Source organism: Leucoraja erinacea, chromosome 3 (genome assembly GCF_028641065.1).
Source record: "Leucoraja erinacea ecotype New England chromosome 3, Leri_hhj_1, whole genome shotgun sequence".
NCBI classification, from domain to species: Eukaryota; Metazoa; Chordata; class Chondrichthyes; order Rajiformes; family Rajidae; genus Leucoraja; species Leucoraja erinaceus.
In genome coordinates this window covers 102,035,020-102,061,909 of record NC_073379.1, presented here as the reverse complement: position 1 = coordinate 102,061,909, position 26,890 = coordinate 102,035,020, and the positions used below count along the sequence as shown (strand labels likewise).

Genomic DNA, 26,890 nt, shown 5'->3' with positions numbered 1-26,890 from the left:
TGAGCTGTGCCTGGTTTCCTCCAGGCGTGACGCTTGGCATTCAGGCCAAATAATTCAATCTTGGTTTCATCAGACCAGATAATCTTGTTTCTCATGTCTTTTGGCAAACCAAGCGGGCTGCCATGTGCCTTTTACTGAATGGCTTCCATCTGGCCACTCTACCATAAAGGCCTGATTGGTGGAGTGCAGCAAATATAGTTGGCCTTCTGGAAGGTTTTCCCATCTCCACAGAGGAACTCTGGAGCTCTGTCAGAGTGACCATCAGGTTCTTGGTAACCTCCGTGATCAAGGCCTATCTTCCCCGATTGCTCAGTTTGGCCCGGCGGCCAGCTCTATGAAGAGTCCTGGTGGTTCCAAAGTTCTTTCATTTAAGAATGACAGTGCTCTTTTGGACGTGCAACGCTGCAGAAATTGTTTTATACCCTTCCCCAGATCTGTGTCTCAACACAATCCTGTCTTGGAGGTCTACGGATAATTCCTTCGTCTTCATGGCTTGTTTTTGCTCTGACATGCACTGTCAACTGTGGGACCTTATATAGACAGGTGTGTGCCTTTCCAAATCATGTCCAATCAATTTAATTTACCACTGGTGGACTCCAAGTTGTAGAAACATGTCAAGGATAATCAATGGAAACAGGATGAACCTAAGCTCAATTTTGAGTGTCATAGCAAAGGGTCTGAATACTTATGTAAATGTGATATTTCAGGTATTGTGCATGTGCATAATTCTTACTTAACCTTCATTATTTTTTTTTTGACCAGTTATTTTATATCTAAAATAGCATCCTATTTTGGGGAGAATATGAATAGTTTTATCGAGGTACTAAAAATGTTACTAAAATGGTTCTAAGATTGAAACTATGGTATCCTTTTGCTACCACCAATTTTGATTCCACTTGTCATTAATCTGAATTTGGATTACAATTTGGAGGAAAGAATTTTGACCATTTTAACATGATCTTTGATGTGCTACAATAGACTTTCATAATTCCATATTTGACAGTTTCAGGAGCAATGTTCCCAAGTTTCATATGTCTTCTGTTCAGATTTTTAAAACTAATGGGGATTGACATTTTGATCTACTTAATGATCTTGAATCTAGCAGATTTGTTTGTTATTTGGTTGGGTTTAATGGCACAATCTCAAAGTATCACAAATTCAAAATTAGGAGAAGGAAATGTGAAAAAAGTAAATAACGTGCCTGTGACCAATTTAGAACCCAAGAGAAAATCATGTGGCCACAACATACGAGGGTGCAAACTCCATGTGGATGTCTGTAGGTCACTGGAGCAATGAGGCTTCAGTACTATTAGCTGCTCAACTGTTCATATTCCATTCACCACATTAATTCCTACTTCCCCAGCAGATTTCTTTTTATACAGCATTGCCCAGCTCTCATATAAAAGTTTATTTTCAGCCATATCGTACTCCCTCGACCCAGTCCCCTTTCTTCCTGACCCAACCCTTTTCCTCTATCCCAGTATACTTTGTTTTCCTTCAATATTAAAATCAAATAATTAGAATTTGTTTATTTAGAAACTGCATGATATTGTTAATTTTTAGTGTTTCATTTTAAGGTATTTTCTACGCAGAGAGTGGTGAATCTCTGGAACTCTCTGCCACAGAAGGTAGTCCAGTTCATTGGCTATATTTAAGAGGGAGTTAGATGTGGCCCTTGTGGCTAGAGGGATCAGGGGGTATGGGGAGAAGGCAGGTACGGGATACTGAGTTGGATGATCAGCCATGATCGTATTGAATGGCGGTGCAGGCTCGAAGGGCCGAATAGCCTACTCCTGCACCTATTTTCTATGTTTCTATGTAATTTAGACCCATTAAGGATTTGTCGCCACGATAAAGGAAAGTAGCAAAGGTTTCATTATTAAGGTCACACCAGCATCACAGAACGGCACAGTGGCGCAGCGGTAGACTTGCTGCCTTACAGCATCTGAGATGTAGGTTTGATCCTGACCATGGGTGCTGTCCGTATGGATTTTTTATGTTTTTCCTGTAACTGCATGGGTTTTGTCTGGGTGCCCCGGTTACCTCCCACATTCTAAAGACGTGCAGATTTGTCGGTTAATTGGCTTCTGTAAATCATAATCATACTTTATTAGTATGTTTTGCAACATACGAGGAATTTGATTTGCCATGCAGTCATACCAATAAAAAGCAACAAGACACGCAAAATACATTTTACAATAAACATCCACCACAGTGACTCCACCACATTCCTCACTGATGGAAGGCAAAATATAAGTTCTATCTCTTCCCTTCGTTGTCCTCCCGCGGTCGGGGGCCTCGAGCCTTCCGTTGACGGGACGATCTTGACTCCCGTAGTCGGCAGTCAGGCCTCCCGCTTCGGGGTAATCAAGTTCCCGCATTGGCGGGATCTCCACTCCCCACAACGGGCGATCGGACCCCGGGTCGAGGCTAGTCGAACATCCTGTGGCTTTGGAGCTTCCCGACATCAGTGTATAAAGTACTATTGACACTGAGTCATAAAACTTCAGAATATGTACTTTAATAAGAATAAATACAGTAATCGTATAAATAGGTACTGTAGACTCGAAGTCGTAGTTTAAACTGAAAGCATGGTTGCTCACATTCCACAAGGTGGCATAGTGGAAACCCGACGTGGATTACGATCGGCAATGGTGATTGATCTACAAGATCAGCAATAGCAAAACCAGACATGGATCAAATCAGCAATGGTGATTGATCTACAACCAGTCTACCCGAGACTGCGAGCTCCTCGAAGTTCAGGCCGCGGCTGGAGAGTCGATCCCAGGCAAAGGATTGCAGGCCAGTTCCCCTCTCTTATCCCCCCACATAAAACAAACCAGAGAACATTAACACAAACTTTTTAAAACACATTAAAAATAACAAAAAAGATGAAAAGACAGGCAGACCGTTGGTGAGGCTGCCATCGCTGACGGTGCCACCCAGTGGAATTGTCCTTGGTGCGTAAGTGTGAACGTGTGATCGTTAGTCGCTACGAACAGTGTTCTGAAGGGCATGTTTTTGTGCTGTTATCTTTTCTTAAAAAAAATACAAAGTATAGCACCTCAAACACTTTTCTAAAATTGTAAGAAGTTCTTTTTGCCTGATTTTGTGGTATGGCATGACAATGCCCAGCCAATAAGGTGGTAATCATCCCATTTTTAATAGTACAAGACCAAGTGGGATCCGTTGGCCCCCGTTCCCCCATGCAATATTCCACCACTCAACCGTTTCCCCCGACGCAACCCATTCCCACAACGCAATATTCCACCACTCACCCGTAGCCCCCAACTGTGCAGACGAGGCTCATTTCCCATCATCGCCCAGCACTCCCTCCCCCTCCTCTTCATCCTCCCTCTTCTTTCCCCTCTCCTCACCCACTCGCTCCCTCGCCTCTCCCTCCCTCTCCCATCCCCAGTTTAATTTTCTAAGTTATTTGAGATATTTGACCATTTTGATTCAGAACTCGAGAAATAATGCAGAATGTTTTAAATGAGGCAATTTCAGACTCCACGGGATAAAACTCTGCAGGTATATGTAATAATTTTACCGTTTTTTCAAACACATGTGATCACACGCACACACACACACAAATGCATCCAAGATCAGACTTCGGCATCACACACATACTAACCACCCCACACACTCACACTAACCCCCCCCCCCTTGATATTATTATTTATTTGCTCCTTTTACCCCATGCCCCGCCCTATCCACTCGCGCATAACCCCCAACTGCACAGGCGTGGCTAGAGAGGGGGAGTACAGATGGAGGGGGGTAGATTATGAGGGGCATGCAGCGTCACAGGGGACGGCTGGTTCCCAAATGCAATACCCCCCCACTCACCCATAGATCCCAATATTCACCCCTCCCTATAAAGGGAGGGGGGGGGGGCAGAGTGGGATGGGAAGAGAAGGAGGGGGGGTCAGAAAGGGAAGCGTAGCAGAGAGGGGGTGAGGGGCAGAGAAGGAGGGGGGGTCAGAAAGGGAGGGGTGGCAGATGGGGGAGGGCAGGGAGGGGTGGCAGAGAAGGAAGGAGGGCAGAGAAGGAGGGGGTTAGGGAGGGAGGGGTTAGAGTGCGAGGGGGAAGGTGTGGAGGGGGAGCGGGTAGAGGCAGCACCTACCCAGGTCGTAGAGCAGCAGCCTCCCCACCAGGGAGCGGAGGGCCAGCCGATCGTGGCTTCTGCGAAGGGAAGCCCACCCACCCGCTTGACAGGCGATCGGGCAGGGAAGACGGAGAGGAGGTCGTCCCCCGTGACGACCAGGTGGGATCCGGATCACCAGCGAGGAAAAGGCGTCACGATTCCCCAAGTCCCTGCGATCGACAGAGGAATCCTCTCTCCATAGTCGGCTTCTCCCAGAGGGAGTAATGGCCGCCAGGGCTACCTTCTCACCTTCGGAATATGTAAAAACGTCACCGTTAGCAAGTCGTGTTTTCGAGGAGATGTGAATCGCACACGAATATCACACAAATAAATACACATCCAAGATCAGAATTTTATAGTTATAAAGGATACAAGTGCAGATGCGAACGTGCTTCAGATGGGGAGGGGGAGGGGGGGGGAGGGGGGTGGGTGTTGTTACCGAACTGAACTCACTGTGGAATGAATGCATAAACGGAGCCACTCTGCTGCTGGATCCGAAGTTGTCCCTGCCACTGACGGTAAAGTCTGTGAAAGCAGCCCCATCAGAGACTGAGGCCTCGCATGTTTCGTTGCAACTATGTCACGCTGGCTGTTCGCCCGCTGCTTTTCGGCCGAGAGCGAAAAGTAGTGGTTGAAGATCCGATGTTTGGCTTGAGGCAGCGTGACAGAGCCAAGCCGGGCACCAGCGGTAGGGAAAAATGTCGGCGTTTTCCGAGCAGAGCCGGGCGTCAGCAGCCATTATGATCGCTGGCCAGCAGGAGCCGACAAAATGAGTGTACATAAACATCTTCAAATGTTTTGAGGAGTGCATGAGTGAATGTAAAAGTGAATTAGCTGGCGAAATGGAAAAAATGGCGGAGATTCAGCGTGTGGTGCTGGTGGACCAAGGAATCAATTGTATTGTATTGTATTCAAATTTATTGTCATTGTCTCAATTTGAGACAACGAAATGAATTTCCCTTACAGGCAGCATCATAAAAAATAAAAAAAATCACCAAAAAAATAAATAAATAATAAATAAATAAAACATATTAAAAATAAAATTGAAATTGAATTAAAAAAAAAAACACAAACACAGAAAGTCCACGACACAACATAACATAAATGGCACCAAGGTGAGGATGGCACCATAGTCCAGCCAGCCTCCCCTCCGTGGTCGGGGCCTTCCGAGCACCCGCAGTCGTCGCCCCGGGTGGCCTGATGTTCAGGCCCTCACGCCGGGCTGGTGGAACGTTGACGCCGAACCCCGACAGTGAGCATCCTCCTGATCAGCCGCCTCCCGCCGCCGGAGTCCGCAGCTCCTGAGTCCGCAGGCTGAGCCGGGCAGAGTCGCAGGACCCCGCGCTGTCCATCAGCGCCGCCCGCGTTGGGAGCTCCGCAAACCGCAGCTCCATGATGTTGGTGCAGCAGGTCCAGCACTCCGGGCTCCAGACGGCGACCCTCGGTAAGGCATCGCCAGCCCCGCGATGTTTCAGCGCTGTCCCGAATAATAGTCGCGTCCTCACCAGGAAGCTGCTGAAGGACGGTATCCCCCGCACCGTGGCCTCTTCTCCCACATCAAAACACCAAAAAAACAAAAAAACACACTTTTACATAACTAAATAAACAAAAAAACAAAAAGATACCGGGCTGTAGGTGGAGGCTGCTGGCACCAGCGCCACCGGAAGTACATCAAAGGCCGAATCTGACATACACACACACACTGTTTTAATAGTATATAGATGATGATAAGATAAGGGATATGATAGATAGATAGATAGATAGATAGATAGATAGATAGATAGATAGATAGATAGATAGATAGATAGATATCTACTAGACCAAGTGGGATCCATTGGGTCCCTGTCACACGACAGGCCTGGACCCCCAACACAACCCGTTCCCCCAACGCAATATTCGACCACTCACCCATTGCCCCCCACGGGAGGCCTGATCCACCAACGCAGCCCGTTCCCCAACATAAGATGCCACCACTCACCCGTTCCCCCATTGCAATATTCCACCACTCACCCATAGCCCCCAACTGTGCAGGTCGACTCATTTTTTTTTACTCTCCCTCATGTAAACTTTTTTTTAAAGTGATTAATGTGATGTAGATGCCACCGACAAGGCCATTAAACTTTGCTGTGGCTTTGTAATCACACGTGTGCTGGAGTAGGCTGGCAGTTTCTTCCCCTGATACTCTGTGTCCTGGGATAGCAACATTGTGGCTTTGATTGGCAGCTTATGTAAATGAGATCCTATTGTGATGTCATAGCTGCTAGTTGCCACCATCTGCCACTGCAGTGTTTCTTTCTCAAACAGGATTTTGTAAAGTTTTAAATGCCAAATAAAATATCAACCTGAACGAAACTTGAAACAAACCCCCACAGGACAATTGTGAGTAAGGTGATGCAAAAATGTTAGCGTCATCGTGTGCCGTTTTGACATAGTTCTGTGATCACATGCGCGCACTCACACACTTCATGCTCCCTCTTCTCTACCCACCCCCTCTCCTCCTTCACTCCCTTCCTCACCTCTCCCTCCCTCTCCTTTCCCCTACCCTCCCTCCTTAACCCCTCTCCCTCCCTACCCCTCTCCACTCCCTCTATCTCCCTGCACCCCGACTCCACACCTCTCCCCATCCCCACTCCGCCACTAAACACATTTAAATAACATTTCTCCTTCCCTCCCCCACTCCCTCTCCTTACAGTAATGTAACAAATCTCTCATTGCACTGGGTGGAAGACTGTTGATGGGCAGTTTATGTAAATGAGATCCGATTGTGACGTCATAGCTGCTAATTGCCAATGAAAGAAACATTTCTCTGGAATTTTTAAAAGTTAAAAATGTGAATAACGTAAAATATAACATCAATCTGGACGAAACTTAATACATCACACACACAGGCAATGGTGAGCAAGGTGGGCCAAAAATTGTAGGGCTATCGTGTACCGTTTTGGTGTAATCCAGGGCATGACGGGGCACACAGACATCCACACAGACAAGATGAGAGTTTTAGTGATATATACTAGACCAAGTGGGACCCGTTGGGTCCCTATAACACGGAAGGGCTGGACCTCAAACGCTATATTCCACCACTCTCCCATAGCCCACAACTGCGCAGGCGTGGCTGACAGGTTCCCGTTCTGATGCCAGATATCTCCGTTGTGACGCGAGTCACAGCAACCCTCCCCAACTGGACCTCGCCATCCCTCTTCCTACCGCTTTCCTCCATTCCTCCTTCCACTCACGCATTACCCCATCCTTGCCTCCGGTCCCGCTCCTGTCATTGTCCGCGCTCTCCCTCCTCGCAGGCCCGGAGCAGCAGTCCCAGGCACCGTTCCTCTCCCTCCCCGCAGGCCCAGAGCAGCAGATCCAGCCTCAGTGCCCAGGTCCGGGTCGCTGGTTCGGCCTATCCCGGACCCCGCACCAGCTCCAACCCCATGATAGGCCCCAGGGGCTCGAGGCAACCGTCCTTGCAGCTTTACCGAACAAGTTCCAGCTGAGGTGCCTGACTCTGAACTCTTATAGCCAGACATAGAGAGCAACCCGGAAGTGACAGTTAAGCTAGATAGTTTGGGAGTCTTGATACTTACCAGCACTTTTAACCAATCCAGATTATTTATCTTTTATTAGCAGTTCTACATATTTTGATTTCACTATGTGAGGCGTAATAACAAATCTGTTGTATTCTTCAATACCCCCAACTGAGCTTGGTTCATGCATAGTTGCAACGAATAATACAATAGGACATTGACATGTTTTATGCAGTTAGGGCACATACTCCAGGGAAAAACACCATCGTAAGCTCTTTCACTTGCGTAGTGAGTTCATCTGATATGTTCCAGATCTAGCAACCACCAGCTTCAGAATTAAAACTATACTGACTTTGATTTTAAACACTTTTAATCCGAGGTACTCTCCTGCCCCCTGTTGGTTATTTTAACTTGGTATATTCTTGCAATTCTGTTTGTTAACATGAGTGCTTTGCTCATCCACCTGATCACCAAAATACAGATTTGCCCTTTGTCACAGAAACTGTATGTTAAATGCACAATTGCATCTTATAAATTTAAATTATTTGGCAGCCGGCTAACAAACTAACATTCAGAGATGCAAGATGCTGCAGATGCTGAAACCTTGAACAAAAAAAATCAAGTGCTGGAAGAATTTAGCAGGTCGGCAGCATCTATGGAGGGAATGGACAAAAGACTGTAGTCTGAAGAAGGGTCCAAAAATGTTGTCCGTCCATTTCCTTCCACAGATATTGCATGACCCAATGCGTTCCTCGAGGACATTATTTTTTAAACCAATATCCAGGCTTATTTTGATTGGTTTCAACAATGAGACATATGATTTCCCTGTTTTGTTCAGTGCAGCATAGTTCAGAAAGTACAAATATTTTGTCACTTAAAAAGAGGGAGGGAACTATTTTTGTTGCCTTAAACATGTGTTCTGGGGCCTGTGTAGAATACATCTGATTTTTACTTAATACACTTTGGTTTTTGATACCGCCGTTAGCTGAAACTATTGTTTAATATTATCAGTGAGTTTACAGTGCATTTTGTACAATTCTGTTGCTGTTGCTAGTGCAAAAATAGGTTTTGCGGAATTCATTAAGCCCCCACAGTTTAATGACTAGTAAAATGCTTAAAAACATGGGTTGATTGTCTTTTTTTTTGGTGTCCTAATAATCATAGCTCATTAAATCATGGGTCCTTGAAGGAAAGGGATATAGAAGTGCTGATTACTTTTTCAATAAAGTCCTGCAATAGTAAGCCTTTGATTGTACAATGTATTCAGCCTTGTGGACACTTGCAAATTTTGGTCCCTTCTGGCATCTCAAGACACTTGTTCCAGTTCATTAATTATGCGAGTGGGCCAAATTGTGTGCTTTGGCACCGATTCTGGTTCGAGTTCATGCCTTTCCTGTTCTCATTTCAGAAGTCCCAACATTTAAATGCAACATGTGTTAGATAATCAGAATTTGAGTAACACCAGTGAAATTATAAAAGACGACGTAGCAGTCAATCTCAATAACAAAGAAAATTGAAGGACCGAATAATCAGAGATAGCATTGGCAATTTACAACTATAATGGTTTCCTATTTGTATATTCATTATCTTTACAGGTGTTGAACCCATTGACGTGATAAAAGTCATAGAACCATAGAGCTTGTTGAAGGGACCCATTGTCCTAATTAGTCAAATGCCAACCACGTTGCTTAACCAGGCTAGTTTCATCTCCCCTGTGCCTGGCCCAGATCCCTCAACCTTTCCTATCCATGAATCTATCTAAATATTTTTTAAAGTTGCAATTGTGCTCTCCCCTACAACCTCTGGTAGCTCGGTCCATCTGTGATCCTCGCTGTGTGGAAAAGGCTGCCCCCTGCATCTCTTTTTAAATCTTTCCCCTTTCACCTTGAACCTATGCTCTCTAGAGTCATAGAGCTGTCCATCATGAAAATGGGCCTATCACATGATCTTATAGGAAAATGGGGTTAGGACGGATAGATAGATCAACCATGATTGAATGGCAGAGTAGTATTGATGGGCTGAATGGAAAAATCCTACTCCTATCACTTATGATCTTACGATCTGAACAAGTTGACAAATTGGGTTACCTGCATTTGTTTCTCACCCTTGGCATTAATATCTGTACAAATATCTTTTAATATTCATAATCGTCTCAGCTTCTGTAGCTTCGTCTGCCACCTTATTCCAGATATGACACAGGCCACTACTGAGTGGAATATGTTGCCCCTGAGATCCCTCTAAATTTATCCCTTCTCACCTTAAGCATATGCCTTCTAATTTTAGAATCTGGGAGGAAAAAGGCTGTGGGAAGGTTCACTTTATTCAAGCCCCTCATTATCTCGTACACTTCAAATGAGGTCACCCTACAGCTTCCTATACTTCAAAGCAAAAGTCCCAGCCTGTCCAATCTCTCCCTATAACTCAAGCCCACAAGCCTAGGTAACATCCTGGTGAATTTCTTCTGCACCCTTTCAAACTTTCTGAACATGCCTACCACGTGAGCCCTTGTCAAAGGCCTTACTTTTGGTCATATAGACAACTTCCACTGCCCTGTTCTCATCTTTCTTAATGATTTCTTCAAAAAATCTCTTGGATTTGTGAGGCACAAATTCACATGCACACAGCCATGCTCACAATCCTTCATTTATCCATGCTGATCCAAATTCTGTTGGATTCTGACCCTTCGAATCCCCTCCAGCAATCTACTACCACAAATGTCAACGTCACCAGCTTGTTCCCTAGCTTGTCCTTGCTACCATCTCTTCAATAACAATACAGCATTAATCATCTTCCAATCTTCTAGAACTTCACCTGGGGCTAACAATGATGCAAATATCTCTGCAAGGGTCTCTACAAATTCCCCTCTAACTTCCCACAAGGTCCAAATATTTATTTGGTCAGGCCATGGGGATTTATCCACCTTAATGCACTCTTAAATCACAATTTCAATTTAATCTCTTTCTGGTAATTCCTATGTGATCCAAAATATCACAATTCCAAAGCTGCAATTGAGTCTTAAACTCGCCTACGCTGGGGAAAGGCATCTGGCTATTAATCTTATCTATGCCCCTCATGGTCTTATAACTTCAAGCTTCGGCATCCTACACTCCAGGAGGGTGGGAAAGACCCAGCTGCTTGTAGCTCAAAGCTTCCAAACCTAGTAACATCCTTTTGTTGCACACTCCAGTTTAATTGCTTCCTATAATAGGGTGACCAGACCTGTATACAGTATTTGAAATGTGGTCGATCAACATCTTGTACAGCTGTAACATGTCCTAACACATGTAGTCAATACATTGACCAATGGAGGAAACTGTACCAAATGCTACCTTCACTACCCTGTGTTACCACCAGCAAAGCAATAAGTTCTTGCATCTATCAGTCTCTCTGTTGTGCAACACTCCCAAGACTCTTTCATTTATTGTATGAGTCCTGCCCTGGTTGGTCTTACCAAAATGCAACTACAGATCCACCATCGATTTTCCAGCCCCCTTGGTTCTAGAGCCATTCTGGATTATCCGTTTTGCCGCACCAACAGAGGTCACGGCCTCTGGAGTCGAATGGCACCAGAACGGCCAAGTTAACGGCCCACAAAGTCAGCCTCTGAAGTCAGCTATGAAATTTCAAGTGCACCAGTTGCCGGAAAATCAGCGATGGCCCTGTATTATTTGATTTGTATTATTTCTGTATTACTCACAAAACCATGCTTTCTATCCCTAATCAGCCATTGTTTTTACAAATATATGTCAATCCTGATATTCGGACACCCCTTCACTAACTTTAATTGCCACTTTTTGGAGGCTGTGAACTTGGACCCAAGATCCCTCTACATCAGGGATCTCCAAACTATGGCCCGCGGACCACATCCGGCCCCGCCACGATATTTTATCCGGCCAGCAGCAAGCTCTTAACACGTTTTGTGCGGAGGGCTATTTAGCAGGTTCTGTGGTAGCGCAGCTTTAGAAATACAGCGCAGAAACAGGCCCTTCGGCTCATCGAAGCGATGCCCGTACGCACTAGCACTATCCTAAACACACTCTGGATGAATTCAATTAACCTGCAAATGTGGTGTGGGAGGAAACCAGAGCACCCAGAGAAATCGCATGCAGGCGTTCCTTACAGACAGCACCCGTAGTCAGGATGGAACCCGGGGCTCTGGCGCTGTGAGGCAGCAACCCTACCGCCTCACCAACGTGCCACTGTTCCTGTGTTGCAAAGGACAGTTGTGCGGGGTGGTAGCATGGGGGTGGGGAGTGGAGGGAGGGGGGAGTTTAATTGGCGGCAGGGTCGGTGTGTAATGGTCTATACCCCCCCCCCCCCCCCGGTCTGACTCTCTCTCCCCCCTCTCCCCCTCTCTCTCTCTCTCTCTCTCTCTCTCTCTCCCCCTCTCTCTCTCTCCCCCTCTCTCTCCCTCTCTCCCCCTCCCTCTCTCTCTCTCTCTCTCTCTCTCTCTCTCTCTCTCTCTCTCTCTCTCTCTCTCTCTCCCCCCCCCTCTCTCTCCCCCACCCCTCTCTCTCCCCCCCCCCCCCACCCCCCGCTGGATGGGTGAGCATTATGCGTGTGTGGGTCTTTGTTAATATGTCTCGGGATCTGGATGTAATACGCTGAAAAGCTCCAAGTTAGGCATCACTCAGCACTGTGTAATGTTGGTGGACGTGCTAGTCAAGATGGAGGGGATTTTGGAGTGCATCTTTGTATGTGTTGGTGTATTGGAGATCTCTGAGGCTGGCTGGTAGGGTATTCCAATCCCTTGCTATCTTGGAAGAAAAACGAGTAAGAAAGTGCTAAAGAAGTGCCGGGCTGAATGAAATAATTTCCAGGTTGGTAGCTTCTGGTTGACATGCCTATGGGTGCTTGGATTAACTGGATGTGGCCCGCCATCTTTAAATCAATAGTGGTATTCGTGATCTTGTGGAATATTGTTGGTCTGATGAACATGTGACGAATAGTAGGTGGATGATGTTTAAGGTCCTTTATCATGCTAGAGACTGAGCTCTGCCACGTAGTTGTTAGATATGAACCTTGCTGCTCTGTTCTGCGCTGCCTGGATCTTATTGATGTTCCTATGAGTGAAAGGATCCCACACGGAGCAGCTTTATTCAACATGAGGACATATAAGGCTTTTATATGCTTGGATCTTAACTTATTTGGGTGCATTTTGCAGATTGCGACATAGAAAGCCGATGACACTGCTGGCTTTGGATGATCACAGTGTGTGAGAGAGCTTGTATGTGTGAGTTAGTGTCTGTGTATGAGTGTGTGTCGGTGTGCAGGTCTATGTGTCTGTGTGTTTCGGTATGTGGGAGTGTGCGTTTCCGTATATATCAGGGTGTGACATTTCTTTATTTTTTCCTACGGCCCGCAAAAATGTGCCAAATATATAATGTGGCCCTCATGCTGAATATTTTGGAGGCCCCTGCACTACATCAATGCTGTTAAGTTTCCTGCCGTTAACTGTGTACTTTCCCCTTTAATTTGAAATCGCACTTGCTCAAATTAAATTCCATCTGCTATTTTTCCGTCCATGTCTGTAGTTGATTTATATTCTGCTGTATGTTTTAATAGACTTCCTCACTGCCCGCAGCTCCACCAATTTTGGTGTCATCTGCAAACTTGCTAACCAGCTTATCTACATTTACGTCCAAATCATTATATGTCGCAAACAACAGCCCATGTCAAGCTCACCAATCTGTAGTTCCCAGGCTTTTCCTTGCAGCCTCTCTCTGCCCATTCAGTGCGGAATGCCACTGATCCTGAAACTCCACCCAGAATACCCTTCCACTTCAGTGATCTGCCTTTGAGTAAGCCAGTTCTGAATCCATACATCAAGTCACTGTGGATCCCATACACCTTCAGCTTCTGCATCAGCCTACCCTGAGGGACTTACCCGTATTTCCCGGCAATGAAGACGCTATTATTTACCCTAAAATAAGGCCCGATAATTTACCTGCGTCTTGGAGGCCGAAGGTTAGATTGTTAGCCAAGAAAGATAGACTTGGGCCAAATGGCTTTTATAACTTGGGGGGGGACCACAATGAGGCCTAACACAGGGGTCGGCAACCTCCGGCCCTTCCGGCCCGTAACCCAATCTCATTCGGCCCGCACACATATTTTTCAATTTGTTTTTACGAACTGGGAACTGCAGCCAGTCCCGGGGTACGCAGGTGACCTGGGTGCACCAGCCAGACCTGCCAGCCAACCTGGCCGCTACAGGTAGTCCCGGGGAAGGCGAGCTGACCTGGGAACTGCAGCCAGTCTCGGGGCACGCAGGCGCAGGCGACCTGGGAACTGCAGCCAGACCTGGGAACTGCGAGCTGACCTGGGCGCAACAGCCAGACGTGGGGCCAGCAAGCCGACCTGGGAACTGCAGCCATTTGCGGGGCACGCAGCCGACCTGGGTGTCACAGCCCGACCTGGGCGCTATAGACAGTCCCGTAGAACACAGGCGACCTGGGAACTGCAGCCATTCACGGGGCACGCAACCGACCTGGGAACTGCAGCCAGATCTGGGGCAAGCTAGCCGACCTGGGCGCAACAACCAGACCTGGGCAAGCGAGCGGACCTGGGAACTGCAGCCATTCGTGGGGCAAGCAGCCAACCTCTCTCTCTCTGTCTATCTCTCTCCCTCCCCCTCCCCCTCTCTCTCCCCCTCTCGCTCTGTCCCTCCTTCCCCGTTATGTGATCTCCCTGAGCCAGGAAGTCCCCGTCCCTCAGACCTGAACCACACAGTGCATTGTGGGACAGGCAAAGATGGAGCTCCCCCCCCCCCCCCCCCCCGGTCCAGATTGCCTCCTTGAAGAAGTTTCACAAAATCTTGTTCCTCAAAATCGCTCCAGTATTGTAAAAAGACACATATACCCAACACCCACTATGTGAAAAAGTTAAACCTCAGATTCTTATTAAATCTTTTCCCTCACACCTTAAACATATGGGCTCTGGTTTTTGATTTCCCCTACTCTGGGTAAAACTCTGTGCATCCACTTTATCTATTCCCTTCATTATCTTATTGAATGATGTAGCAGGTTTCAAGAACTATTGGCCTTGGCCCTATACTTATTTTGCCCTTGCACTAGATGTCAATGCAAGTGTAAAATGATAGTCTATTTTTAAACTTTTAAGATGTGATTCAGCAACAATTTAAGACATTCTGCTGTTAATCTTATTAGCATATGTGTAGAACTGTAGAAAAGTTACTGCATTTGGGAAATAGCAGCTGGTCCATTGAATCAAATGAGTGTGATGCAAGAACAGCACAAACTGGTCCAATTTCTCAGTCATTTCCCCATAGCCATTCAAAATACTTTGCTTTTGCAGTATGTCCAGCCCACAGTTGAATTTGCCTTAATAACAATCCTTGGCAGTCCATGTACCAGTTGTCATAGAGTGATACAGTGTGGAAACAAGCCCATCGGCCCCACTTTCCCACAACACGTCCCAGCTACATTAGCCCCACCTGCCCGCGTTTTTGGAAATGTGTAAACATTTTCCTTGTATTCCTTTTTATACTTTTACCAATTCCCTTCATTATGCCTAGTTCCTGGCCCTTCCACTAAGGGACCAGTTACTATCTAAACTTTCTATGAACCTGCACAATTTTTAAATCCTTCTAACAGATCTCTCCTTAATTCCTCTGACAATGCCTCCAGTCTCTCAATGTAATTAGAATCCCTGACATGATTCCATTAAATCTCTGCTACATATACACAACTTTCCTAAAGTGTGGCGCCCAGAAATTGACATAGTTGAGTCACCAAACCAATTTTACCAAAGTTTATAGCGACTGCTTTGATTTTGAACTCTCTGTATAAAAGCATTTATTTTTCTTCTGCTTTCTCATTGAAATAATACATTAAATGATCTGTGTTCACAATCTCTGTGCGAACATTAGAACATTGGAGTGGGAGTATTCTCCAAGTTTCCCATAGCTTTTTAATTCCCTGATTTTTTTTTTTTTTTAATTATCAACTTCCACTTCAAATGCATCTACTGATCAAGCCTCCACAGCCCTTTGAATTCAAGAAATACACCATCCTCTACAAAAAACAAATCTCTCCATACATTTTAAATGAACTGCCCCTTATTACTATGTTGCTTTCTAACCTGTGAAAAATATCTCAACATCTACCCTGTCAAGCTTCCTTGGGACTGTCTGTTTGTATAAGGTCACCCCTTATTCTTATAAATTCCAAGAATATAGACAAAAACAGTATAAAACAGTATAGCCTCTCGTGACAGGACAACTACAAATTAGCCTGGTAAATCTCCTTTGGATTGCCTCCAATTTTACTATTTATACAAAATAAACAAAAAAGTGTGGCTTTGCCAATGCCCAGTAGAATTTTAACAAAACCTCACTATTTTCAAAACTTCAACCTCTTTGCAAATAATAATGGCCAACATGATGATTGCCTCTTTAATTACTTGTTGGACCTGCCTGCCTGCTAACCTTTTTGTGATTTATGCAGGGAAACACTGTATATTAAAATCCATTTGTCATGTTTTGTCCTCCAGTCAGTCATTCTGTCTTGCAGGCAAGAAATCCTTACTGTTACATGCCTTTTCACCTATATTGTGCCATTGACAAACTTGAATGCCTTGCATTTCACCCCTCCTCCAGGTCATTAATGTAAATAAATGATGCCCTAGATCTGATCTCTGATTTCTCCAATGCTTGCATCTTTCCAAGCTGAACATGGCCCATTAATTCTGACTTTTCAATCCATGCTAAAACACTTCCTCCAATGCCACGAGCTCTTAAGTTATGCACTGGCCTCTCACATAGCACATTGTCAAATGCCTTCTATACTTTATCTCCCTGCTTTTCCCATTAAAATGTAACATTTTGCTTATTTAACATTAAATTTCATCAGCACATTCAGTTTATACATATCTTCTTGAAATCCCACTTTCAATTAAATGCCAAAGTCTGTGTCAGTTGCAATTTGGTAATTGAGTCCAAGGATGTGTAATGGTCTCATTATTGACCTGTGAATTCTGTTGAAGATTTCCCTAATTTAGAAAAGCTTTTCACAGCCCAGTCCATCGCACAAACCATCCATTTTCCCTCTTCTGTTGGGCAGAAGTTATAGAAGCTTGGAAACCCATACCACCAGATTCAAGAAACACTGTTGTCTGATAGTAAGGACTACTGCGTGGACCTCTTATAAATTAACGGTATAGTCCCAATCTCCCTCTTCTGGCCATTACACTTGTTTTGACTGGGTAGCATGCACACAAAGTGTATCTCGGAACTCGTGGCAATAATAGGAATGGGTCTGAAGAAGGGTCCCGACCAGAAACGTCACCCATCCATTTTCTCCAAACATGCTGCCACATCTGCTGTGTTACTCCAGTATTCTGTGTCTATCTTGGTATAAGCCAGCATCTGCAGTTCCTTTTTATTACAATAATATACCAATTTTGCTAAAGAGATGCATGCTGATTTCCCCTAATCAATCCATGTTTTTCCAAGCAAGTGCTTTAACCATAGTTTCTAAAATTCCACCAGTGATATTAATCTATAATCTACATAGGGATGTGCCTTGTTTTTGCATATTTCATCCTCACTTTTTTCCCTACTTTTGATATTTGAAAGACAATTGTGTGCAATTTTTTAAATAGCGACTGTAAAAATGTGTAACTGTAATGATCTTAAAATGTATACAGTGAAAATAACACTTTAAAATTGAGAAACGTTTCAGCATTAGAAGCAAGTGAATGAATCAACATGCATAGAACATCATGCGTTGAAAACATCTCTGTACTGAGCACTTTCTGCAGACTGAGCAGGTGCAAATTAATTGGGTCAGCATAGTTACTGCCAAAGGAAGTTACAACTGTGCCTCAAAGGCAAAAATAAAACTTGTTTCAATTCTCTCGCTTAATCTGCTATTGTTTTTTACAGGGGCTGTTTTGTTACAACAGGACCATGTTGGAAGAAAGCCCTTGAATAGTATAAATTCTCCAAAGATAAACGAAAATATTGTTGCCATTAATGAAGTTGAAAACAAGACTAAAAAGCTGTTTGGAAATGTTAATAATGAAATCAATCCTGCTGAATATGAATTTTGTGCTTACCTCTGGTCTGTGTTATTAAAAAGCTATATTGAAAATCATAATTTACCCTTAATATGGCAATTTATGAATGATGTATCTTTGAAGACAGTTACATTTCTTGGTAAGAATAGGTTTGAGAGCCTGGTTAATTCCTTTCCTGGCCAGCTGATGGTGCAGTATGCTGAAGATGTAAAAGCGTATAAGGAACTTCCGACTTGTATTCAGCAAGTGCTTGGCAATGTCAGGAATGGATCTATGACACTTGGAGTGCATACAGAATTGCTACTTTTGCACCTAGAATCAACACTTCATATTTTTTAATTTTCAATTTGGAATGAACAATTTATTTGCAGCCTTTTATAATGAATGGAAAGTTGCTCAGAACTGAATTGAAATTCTGAAGGGATAAATATTTAATCAGGAAAACCTGAAGCTCCTATTTGCAACTATTGCATATGCTCCAACTGACAAAAGTAAGAATTGCTTTTCAGTGAAACAGGATTATGTAATACTACATGGCAATAGCGAGCAGAAGGTGTAATGTATGGTAGGTCTTCATACCTTTGCTTTGTAAAATAATGTTATTGACTTCTATATAGTTATTTGATTACATGATGACACTGATTTGGTTGAAAGTTTGTGTGCAATGAACTTTTGTTTACCCCTATTTTTGCACAGTTGTAAATCTCAACAATTTAAAATACAGTTAAATTTAATTAAATATTTGTTTCTGTGTTCTTATGTTATGATCTAATTGCAATGAAACCATTAAAAATTAGAACATGCAATATTTACAGGCATTTTGCATTTATTGACCTACCTCAGGCCGTTTATTATTATTTGAATTGTGCCAACTAATTGTTGTTATTGTTTTCAATGTAACTTTTCATTGTATTGGGAAGCCCCCTTCACAAAGCTAGTGGTCTACTCTGGCCTATATCTGTAACCTTAAATTGCTGGAAATTAAAGAGCAGTTTTTGATCAATTGGGTATTAACCATTCTCTTAGCTGCAGTGCTAAATGATGATGATTTTAAGTTCATCCATATTATACCATTTCTGTTTTGCAGCATATGTTTTGTAAACTGTGTAAACAAAATGCAAAAAATAAAACTTGCTAATTCTGAATCTTTAAAGAAATGCTGAAAGGTCACTGACCTGAAATGCAGGTTTTCTATCTCGGTAAAATGCTGCTTGACCTGCTGAATATGTCCTATCTTTATTTCTGCCTACATATAATGTCAGAGCTGCTGGCCAAGTTTTTTAAATTTGCAAAATTGTACAGAATTATACTTGAAATTGCTAAATCTTGCATAAAGTTAGCTTAAAGAGCCTGTTGAGCATCAAAGCAAAACAATTAAAAAATGGAACAAATTTTCCAGTAATATCCCCCAAATAATTCCTGAGATGTAAGCAGTAGATCTACATGGTTTCCATTATAAGATGAATGATTTTCCTTACTTGAACAAAACTCTCCCCTCATAACAATCAGCAACAGAATGAAAATTCAGCACTCAAATTCAATGGTTCAAATTTCTTGATTCAACAAATTGAGACATTTTCAAAGATTATAATGTTCTCTCCAACCTTTTAAATGCTTGGCCTGGAACCTATCCAATCATGGAGTTACATTTTTCATAATTATTAATAACTAATGTCAAACCCTGAACAACACCTCTGCCTCTCTACCAACACTTTTCTTGTGCATTAATTATAGACTAAAAATGCTGAGAATGAGAAAGTTAATTTTAAGTCCCAAAGAAGATGGGAGAAGCATGGGTAGAACAAAGTGAATCACCCTAATAGGGTGACATTTGATGACAATATTGTAATTAGGTAGCAGTTAAAATCAGATTATGCTGCTGCTATGCAATGTGTTCCTAATGGTAAGGTCATGGACCATGCCCAGTGGGGCAGAAAATAGCTCTAATGAAGATGGGCAGAAACTGCCACTTGTAATACAGACCAAATGCGAGTTGCCTATAGTTGGAGCATTTAGTAATGAGTCCTGAAGTCATTGTTCCTCACGTTTGCATTAGGCCTCATTAACATTGCGGGAGACCACAAACAAAAAAGTCAGACTGGGGCGGTGAATTAAAGTGGCAGGCCACAGTAAACAGGAATGCAGTACACTCAATCGGATGAAGTTTAAACTAATTTCTGCTTCTGGAAAGACATTTAGAAAGGTACATGGACAGGAAAAGTTTGGAGGGGTATGTGCCAAACTCGGCCAGGTGAGACTAGTGCAGGTGGGGTAGCTTGGTCAGCATAGACAAATTGAGCTGAAGGGTCTGTTTCCATGGTGTATGGCTGATTATGGGTCCCTGGATGGCGAAGGAACAAGATGAAAGGATAGGCATTGCATCGCCTTTCTTGTGCAAACCATTTCCCAATCTTATCAGAAACACTACTGATACATTCTCTTGATAAGACTTGCTTATCTGAGGACACAGGCGCCAACGTCCCTGATAGAAGCTGAAAGAAGGTATCTTTGAATAGCATTAAAAAGAGAAATCTGCTGTTGACTCCAATGCATAAAAAGTGCACAATCATGAACTTGTCAACAACATATGCATTGTGCATGCTCAAGGGATTCTCCTGCTGCAAGTCGCAATTGTCTTGGATCGCCACGATAGAATCTAAATCGAAGCATAGTGTGCTCCTGAGAAGTTCTCTGGCCCCAGTCGATTCTTTGGACTGAATAATGACAGGTGGGTAAATAAATTTATCTGATGATTGTGTTAATACAGCATTATGCTAATATTTAAACTTTCCTTCAACTCACAGGAATATCCTCATTCAGTTGAGAGCATTGAAAAGCAAAAATCTGATGTTGGGATTATTGACTCCTTTTCACTCTCCACAGATGCAGCCTCACTTTGAGATTTATTTCAAATATGCTCACCATTTTATGAGCAGAAGTAGTCTTAAAGACTCCATAGTTTTCAAATAAAACTAACGTTGTGTACCAACAGTGTTTGCATTTTTCTAAGCATTACTCCAAAAAAGGTTTATCCACTTATCTGTTTCATATGCTCATGATTTGTCACTGCCAAGATTTTTTATAGATGTAGCATGCTTAGAACCTATGACTAACATAATTTCTGCAGTCATTTAATCACATTTTAATTGCAATCTATGTACAAACACCTCTGATGCAATGATCTGATCTCCACTACCTACTAAGAAACACAATTGGGGCACATGTCTAGATTTCTTTGCTTTATACATTGATAATAAATATACGATGCTTTGTACCCCATGTTTTCCCTGATTCATTGATAGCTGTGTGGCTTATGTGGTTAATAACTCTCATGTCCCTTGAAAGCTGTAATGGATTTATCAAAAATAACATAAATTTTATATAAATTGTACTTGCAATACTAAAGTTGGACTTTGAACAAAACCAAAATTGAATATGTTCTGCCGACCTTTACAATGAAGCTTTCCATTTTAACCATTCAAGAATTATCCGTTATGAGCCATATAATCATCATAATTGAAAAATGATGGAACAATGGAAAGCCACCATCTTTCTGTAATCGTGATTTACAACTTGTACATTAAAAAAAATTAAATGATAACTTTTTCAATTATAAGATATAGAAGTTGATCATCTGGTTTATGTCAGATACGTGGCTCTTTTATCTTTTAAAAATCAACTCTAATAGTCTTCATTTTGGCATATAGCACTAAATAACTTTTTTTAATTCAAAGTCAATGTGTCAAATTGTGCTGACTGACAGCATAATGTGCATTGGAGTTGCCATGCAAGCAACATGAAAGGCACATGTCGCAAAATCAGTTGGGGGGGGGGGCTAGATGCTGATGCATCTTATGCCCCTGTCCCACTTAGGAAACCTGAACGGAAACCTCTGGAGACTTTGCGCCCCACCCAAGGTTTCCGTGCGGTTCCCGGAGGTCCCCCTAACGGTCGAAAGTGGTTTCCGCTCCTGCTTTGTTCCGGCGATTATTTCAACAAATTCAAAACTGGCCACGACTAAAAATAGGTTACCGTTTTAAAAATCGGTAATTATTTGTTGTCGAAGCCTGTCACGATGCTAGTTGCCGGAGGTTGCAGGTAGTGGAAGGTAAGACCTTTTTTTCACCCAGTTTTATTCCACCAGGGAGGTCTTACCTTCCAGAACAAGGGGTCACAGTTTAAGGATAAGGAGGAAATCTTTTAGGACCGAGATGAGAAAAACATTTTTCACACAGAGAGTGGTGAATCTCTGGAATTCTCAACCACAGAAGGTAGTTGAGGCCAGTTCATTGGCTATATTTAAGAGGGAGTTAGATGTGGCTAAGGGGATCAGGGGGCATGGAGAGAAGGCAGGTACGGGATACTGAGTTGGATGATCAGCCATGATCATATTGAATGGCGGTGCAGGCTCGAAGGGCCGAATGGCCTACTCCTGCACCTATTTCTATGTTTCTATTACTGCCCACTCTGCCTTTGGGCTCACTGCAGCAGTAGAGTGAATTGCCTAGTTCTGATGAGAGTTCTCGGGATTGAAATGCTAACTCTATTTCTCTTTCCATAGACACTGCCGGATCTGCTGAATGTTTCCAGCATTTTCCGTTTTCATTTCTAATCTCCAGAAATATATAAATCTTGTTGTACGGGGATATTTAGACAATAGACAATAGGTGCAGGAGTAGGCCATTCGGCCCTTCGTGCCAGCACTGCCATTCAATGTGATCATGGGATCATTCCCAATCAGGGGGGGGGGGCATCAATACCCAATCAGTACCCTTCCTTCCTCACCCTCCCCCCCATATCCCCCGGGGGGGGGGGGGGGGCTCTCTCTTGGGCATCCTGGGACTGGCCTCCACCACCCTCTGAGGCAGGGGTGAGAAAGGTTTGGGGGACTCCTTATTCTTAGGACTGGGGGGGATAAAACATATATATTTTATGGCTCTATTTGAAGTAAGTATGAGATATCAGTTGTACAAGCCTTTTTACTGAGCACATGACAGTCCCGCCTCAGGTGGGGGTGGGGGGGGGTTAAATATATATATATTCTCTGTACAACTTCCTTTTTTTTTAAAGAGAGAAATAAGAAAGAAAGAGATAGTAAAGGATAGAGGAGAGTCTAATGTGTGTGAATAAAAAGAGAGAAAAAGAGATAGTGCGGAAAATAAATAAGCAAGAAAAGAAAGCAGGAGGGAGCTTATCAAATCGCCACTAGGAGATGATTTTTTATATTCTTGATCATCTTTCACCCATACCTGAAACTTTTAATTTTTACGATACTGTTGCACCACATGAATCCAAGAAATCAATAAATGGAGACCAACTCATTAAGAATTGGTCTTGTTTATCTATTAGGAGGTATCTAATTTCTCCCAAGTATGCTGTGTCCAACATATTACTGGTCCACATTTTAAGCATTAGTATAGTAGCGTTTTTCCAAAAACATTTTTTTTTTTGCTGTTATTAACCCATAATTAAAGAATGACTTTTGGGGTATGTTTAATTTGTTCCCGTCTCCCATTACTCCAAATATAATCATTTCCGTATTAGGTTCCATTTTTATCTTAAACAGATTTGTGAATATATCAAAAATATAATACCAAAATTTATGACGTTTTGTGCAAGAAACAAAAGAATGTAATATTGGCATTTTGAGAAAGACATCACAGATGGGAGAGATATTTGAGTAGAATTTATACAACCTAGTTTTTGAATAATATAATCTATGTAATATTTTAAATTGAATTAATTTGTCTAACATTAATCGAACATTTATGTATATATATCAAATACTTTTCCCATGTTTCTTTTGAAATTTTTATCGTTAGTTATTTTTCATAGTCTTCTCTAATTGCCTCCGTTGATGGTAATTCTCTATTTAAAATACAATTATATAGATATAATATTATTTTTTGTGAGTCTGCCTTAACATTCATTGCTTCTTCCAGTAGATCTAACATTATACTGTGACACCTTGGTATATATTTCTTCATAAAGTCACATATCTAGATATTTAAAATATTGGTTGTTATTCAATTTAAATTTTAATTTTAATTGTTGAAATGATAATAGATTTCCCATTTACAATAGGGGTGTTTAAGAGACTTTTAAATAGGCACATGGATATGCTGTGAGTGGAGGGGTGTGTGGCTCATGTATGAGTAAATGAAATTACATTACCCTGGTATCATGTTCGGCACAGACATTGTGGGCCTAAGGGCCTGTTTCATTGCTGTGCTTTTCTATGTTCTCGCGAGTCACTACCTTCCGGCCTAAAAATGACCTGTTTTAATTCAACTGTCAGCCTGAATAACCAAGTAACCTAGGGATATGGGAGATCTATATCTTTTTTTGTGTATCTTCTTAAAAAACATTTTGCCCACTGCAAAAACTTAGCATTCACATACATGAGGGTCACCAGGGAGAAGATGGGGCCACTCAAGGATAAAGGAGAGAATTTGTGCATGGAGTTGGAGAATGTTGACAAACGCTTGAAGAGCTTAAGGTGGGTAAATCCCTGGACACTTACGGGATCTATCCCAGGTTATTTAGAGAGGAGTTTGAAGGAGCTTTGACGAAGACATTTATCTAGCTGCCAGACGAGGTCCCAGAGGATCAGACAAATAGCCTGCATTGCTTTTTTTTTTAAAGAAAGGGGGTAGAGAGAATCCACGGAATAACTGCTTGAGAGCCTTGAGCAGAGCTACCAAGTAGTACGGATTTTCCGTATTTTGTACGGAAATGCGATCAGAATACAGATGTACATATTTGCTTTGGAAAATACGGATTTTTTTTAAATCAGCCCGACTTCCTGTTTCATCTTGTTGCTTAAATATGCATGGATATAAACAGTCATACTGTACCTCTAAAAATTATAGCAGATTAAAGCTTTTAGTATTTTAAATTTCAAGATCTGGATAATTATTTTTGTAAGCTTTGATCTGCCTATCCCGCCACAGGTTTAAACAGTGCTGTCAGTTTAACTCGTGGGAATTTCAACGAACAGCGCTATCATATCTATATATCATATCATATCTATCTATCTATTATATAAAAGTCTGTGGCTGCCGCTGCCTGCCGTCTGCCTGCCTGACTTGTGGCTGCCAGCCTTTGTTTGATTCGTTGCTACGCCAACATCAGATGTAGAATCGCCGAGATTTTTTCCATTTCGGTAGAGATTTCACTTTCCATTACAAGTATCCACTCCTGATTAAATTTTGTCGTGTTTATGTTCACTTTTTAAAAATAAAATCCTTCTCCCCCCCCCTCCCTCCCCCAAAAAATTTCAAAATAAAACAGCCCTCGGCCATAACATGTTGGTGAACGTTCAATCGTGTGATGTCACAATGCAACGTTCCATCGTGTGATGTCACAATGCCCAATGTTCACAGATGTCCAATCGGAATGGATCCATTTCCATATGCCTTTTGCAGCAGCAGCCCCAGCCCCCTCCCCCCCCCCCCCCCCCCCACCCCCCCGCAGCCTGTGTCGAAGCGCGTCATCACGTGTGTGGGAATAGAGAAAGAGGATTGGTGGTCATTGGGAATGGGGAACAGATGGATTGTCCCTACCCCTCCCCCTTCCACTCTCCCTCCCCACTCTTACCCCTCCCTCCCCCTACCCCATCCCTCTCTCCTCCCCTCTCCATCTCCCTCTCCTCACCCCTATCCCTCTCCTCACTCTCCCTCCTCCCCCCACCCCATCCCTCTCTCTCCTCCCCACCCCCCCCCCCCCCCCCCCTACCCCCCTCCCCCCTCCCACTGTCCCTCCCCACTATTTCCCCTCTCTCCCCCATACCCCTCCCTCCACACTCTTCTCCCTCTACCCCTTACCCCATCTCCCTCCTTTTGCCTCCCTCCCCCACCCCACTCTCCTCCCCCTCTCCATCTCCTTCCATCTCCCTCTCTACACCTCTCTCCCCTCCTCCTCCTCCCACCCCCCCTCTCCCTCCTCTCCTCCCCACCCCCCCTTCCCTCCCTACCCCACCCCCCACCTTCCCTCTCTCCTCCCCTTTCCCCCCCCTACCCCTGTCCCTCTTCCACCACTCCCCCTACCCCTTCCTCCCCACTCTCTCCACTTCCCTCCCCCTTCCACTTCCCTCTCCCCTCCCTCCCTCTCCTCCCCCCCACCCCCCCCTCTCCCACTCTCCTCCACACTCTTCCCCCTCCTCCTCCCCCTCCCCTTCCCTTCCTTTACCCCCCTCTCCTCCCTCCTCCTCCCCTCTCTCCCCTTCCCCCTTCCCCCCCACCCCTCTCTCCCCTTCCCTCCGCCCCCCCCCCCTCCCCCACCCCTCTCTCCCCCCTCCTGCCCCCACCCCCTCCCTCTCCTCTCCTCCCACCCCCATTCACTCTCTCCCCCTTTTTTCCCCTCCCCCTCCCCCCTCTCCCCTCTCCCTCTCTCCACCTCTCCTTCCCTTCCCCCCTCCTCTCTCCCTCCCCCACCCCTTCCCCTACCCCTTTGTCCCTCTCCACCACTCTCTCTCACCACCCCCTCTCTCCCCCTTTCTTTCCACCCCTTACTCTCCCCCTCCCCCCTCCCTCCCCATTCTTCCACTTATCTCCCCCCCACCCCTCTCCCCCTCTCACCACCTCTCCCAAACAACCAAACAATCTCCCCTCTCCACCCCTCCCTTCCCTCCCCCTCCCCGCTCTCCACTCCCCCCTCTCTCCCTCCCTCTCCCCCTCCCTCCACACTCTTCTCCCCCCCCTCTCCCTCCCCCCCCACCCCTCTCCCCCCTTCCTCCACACTCTCCCCCCTTTTCCTCCTCCCTCCCCTCCATCCTCCCCTCCCTCTCTCCTCTCTCCCTCCCCCCCCCCCCACCCTTCCCCTTTCCCCCTACCCCCCCTTCTCTCTCATCCCCTCCCTTAACCCCCTCTCTCCCCCCTCCCACCCCAATGGCCCACCCTTCTTCCCCCCCTATTCTTCCCCTCGCCCCTCCCCCTACCCCTCTGCCCCTCTTCTGCACTCTTACCCTGCCCTCTCCCTCCTCCACTATTTCCCCCACCCCTCTCTCATCCTCCCCCTTTCCCCCTTCTCTCCTCCCCCTCCCACCCTCCTCTCTCCTCACCCCTCTCTCTCCCTCTCTTCCCTCCCCACCCCTCCTCTCTCCTCCCCCCTCCCACCACCTATCTCCCCCCCTCCTCTCACCCCCCTCTTCACACTCATCTCCCCCCACCCCCTTCCCCTCTCTCTTGCA

The 26,890-nt window shown here is 44.4% G+C and overlaps 1 protein-coding gene across 1 annotated transcript in view; it reads left to right on the top strand.

Annotated features, from left to right (window-relative positions):
* Window positions 1–18,508, top strand: part of slf1 (SMC5-SMC6 complex localization factor 1) — a 69,641-nt gene extending 51,133 nt beyond the window's left edge. The window contains exon 16 of the mRNA XM_055633334.1: window positions 17,567–18,508. Within this exon, the coding sequence (XP_055489309.1) occupies window positions 17,567–18,039 (473 nt within the window). The 3' untranslated portion in view covers window positions 18,040–18,508. The remainder of the gene's footprint in view (window positions 1–17,566) is intronic.
* Window positions 18,509–26,890: the final 8,382 nt, after the last annotated feature.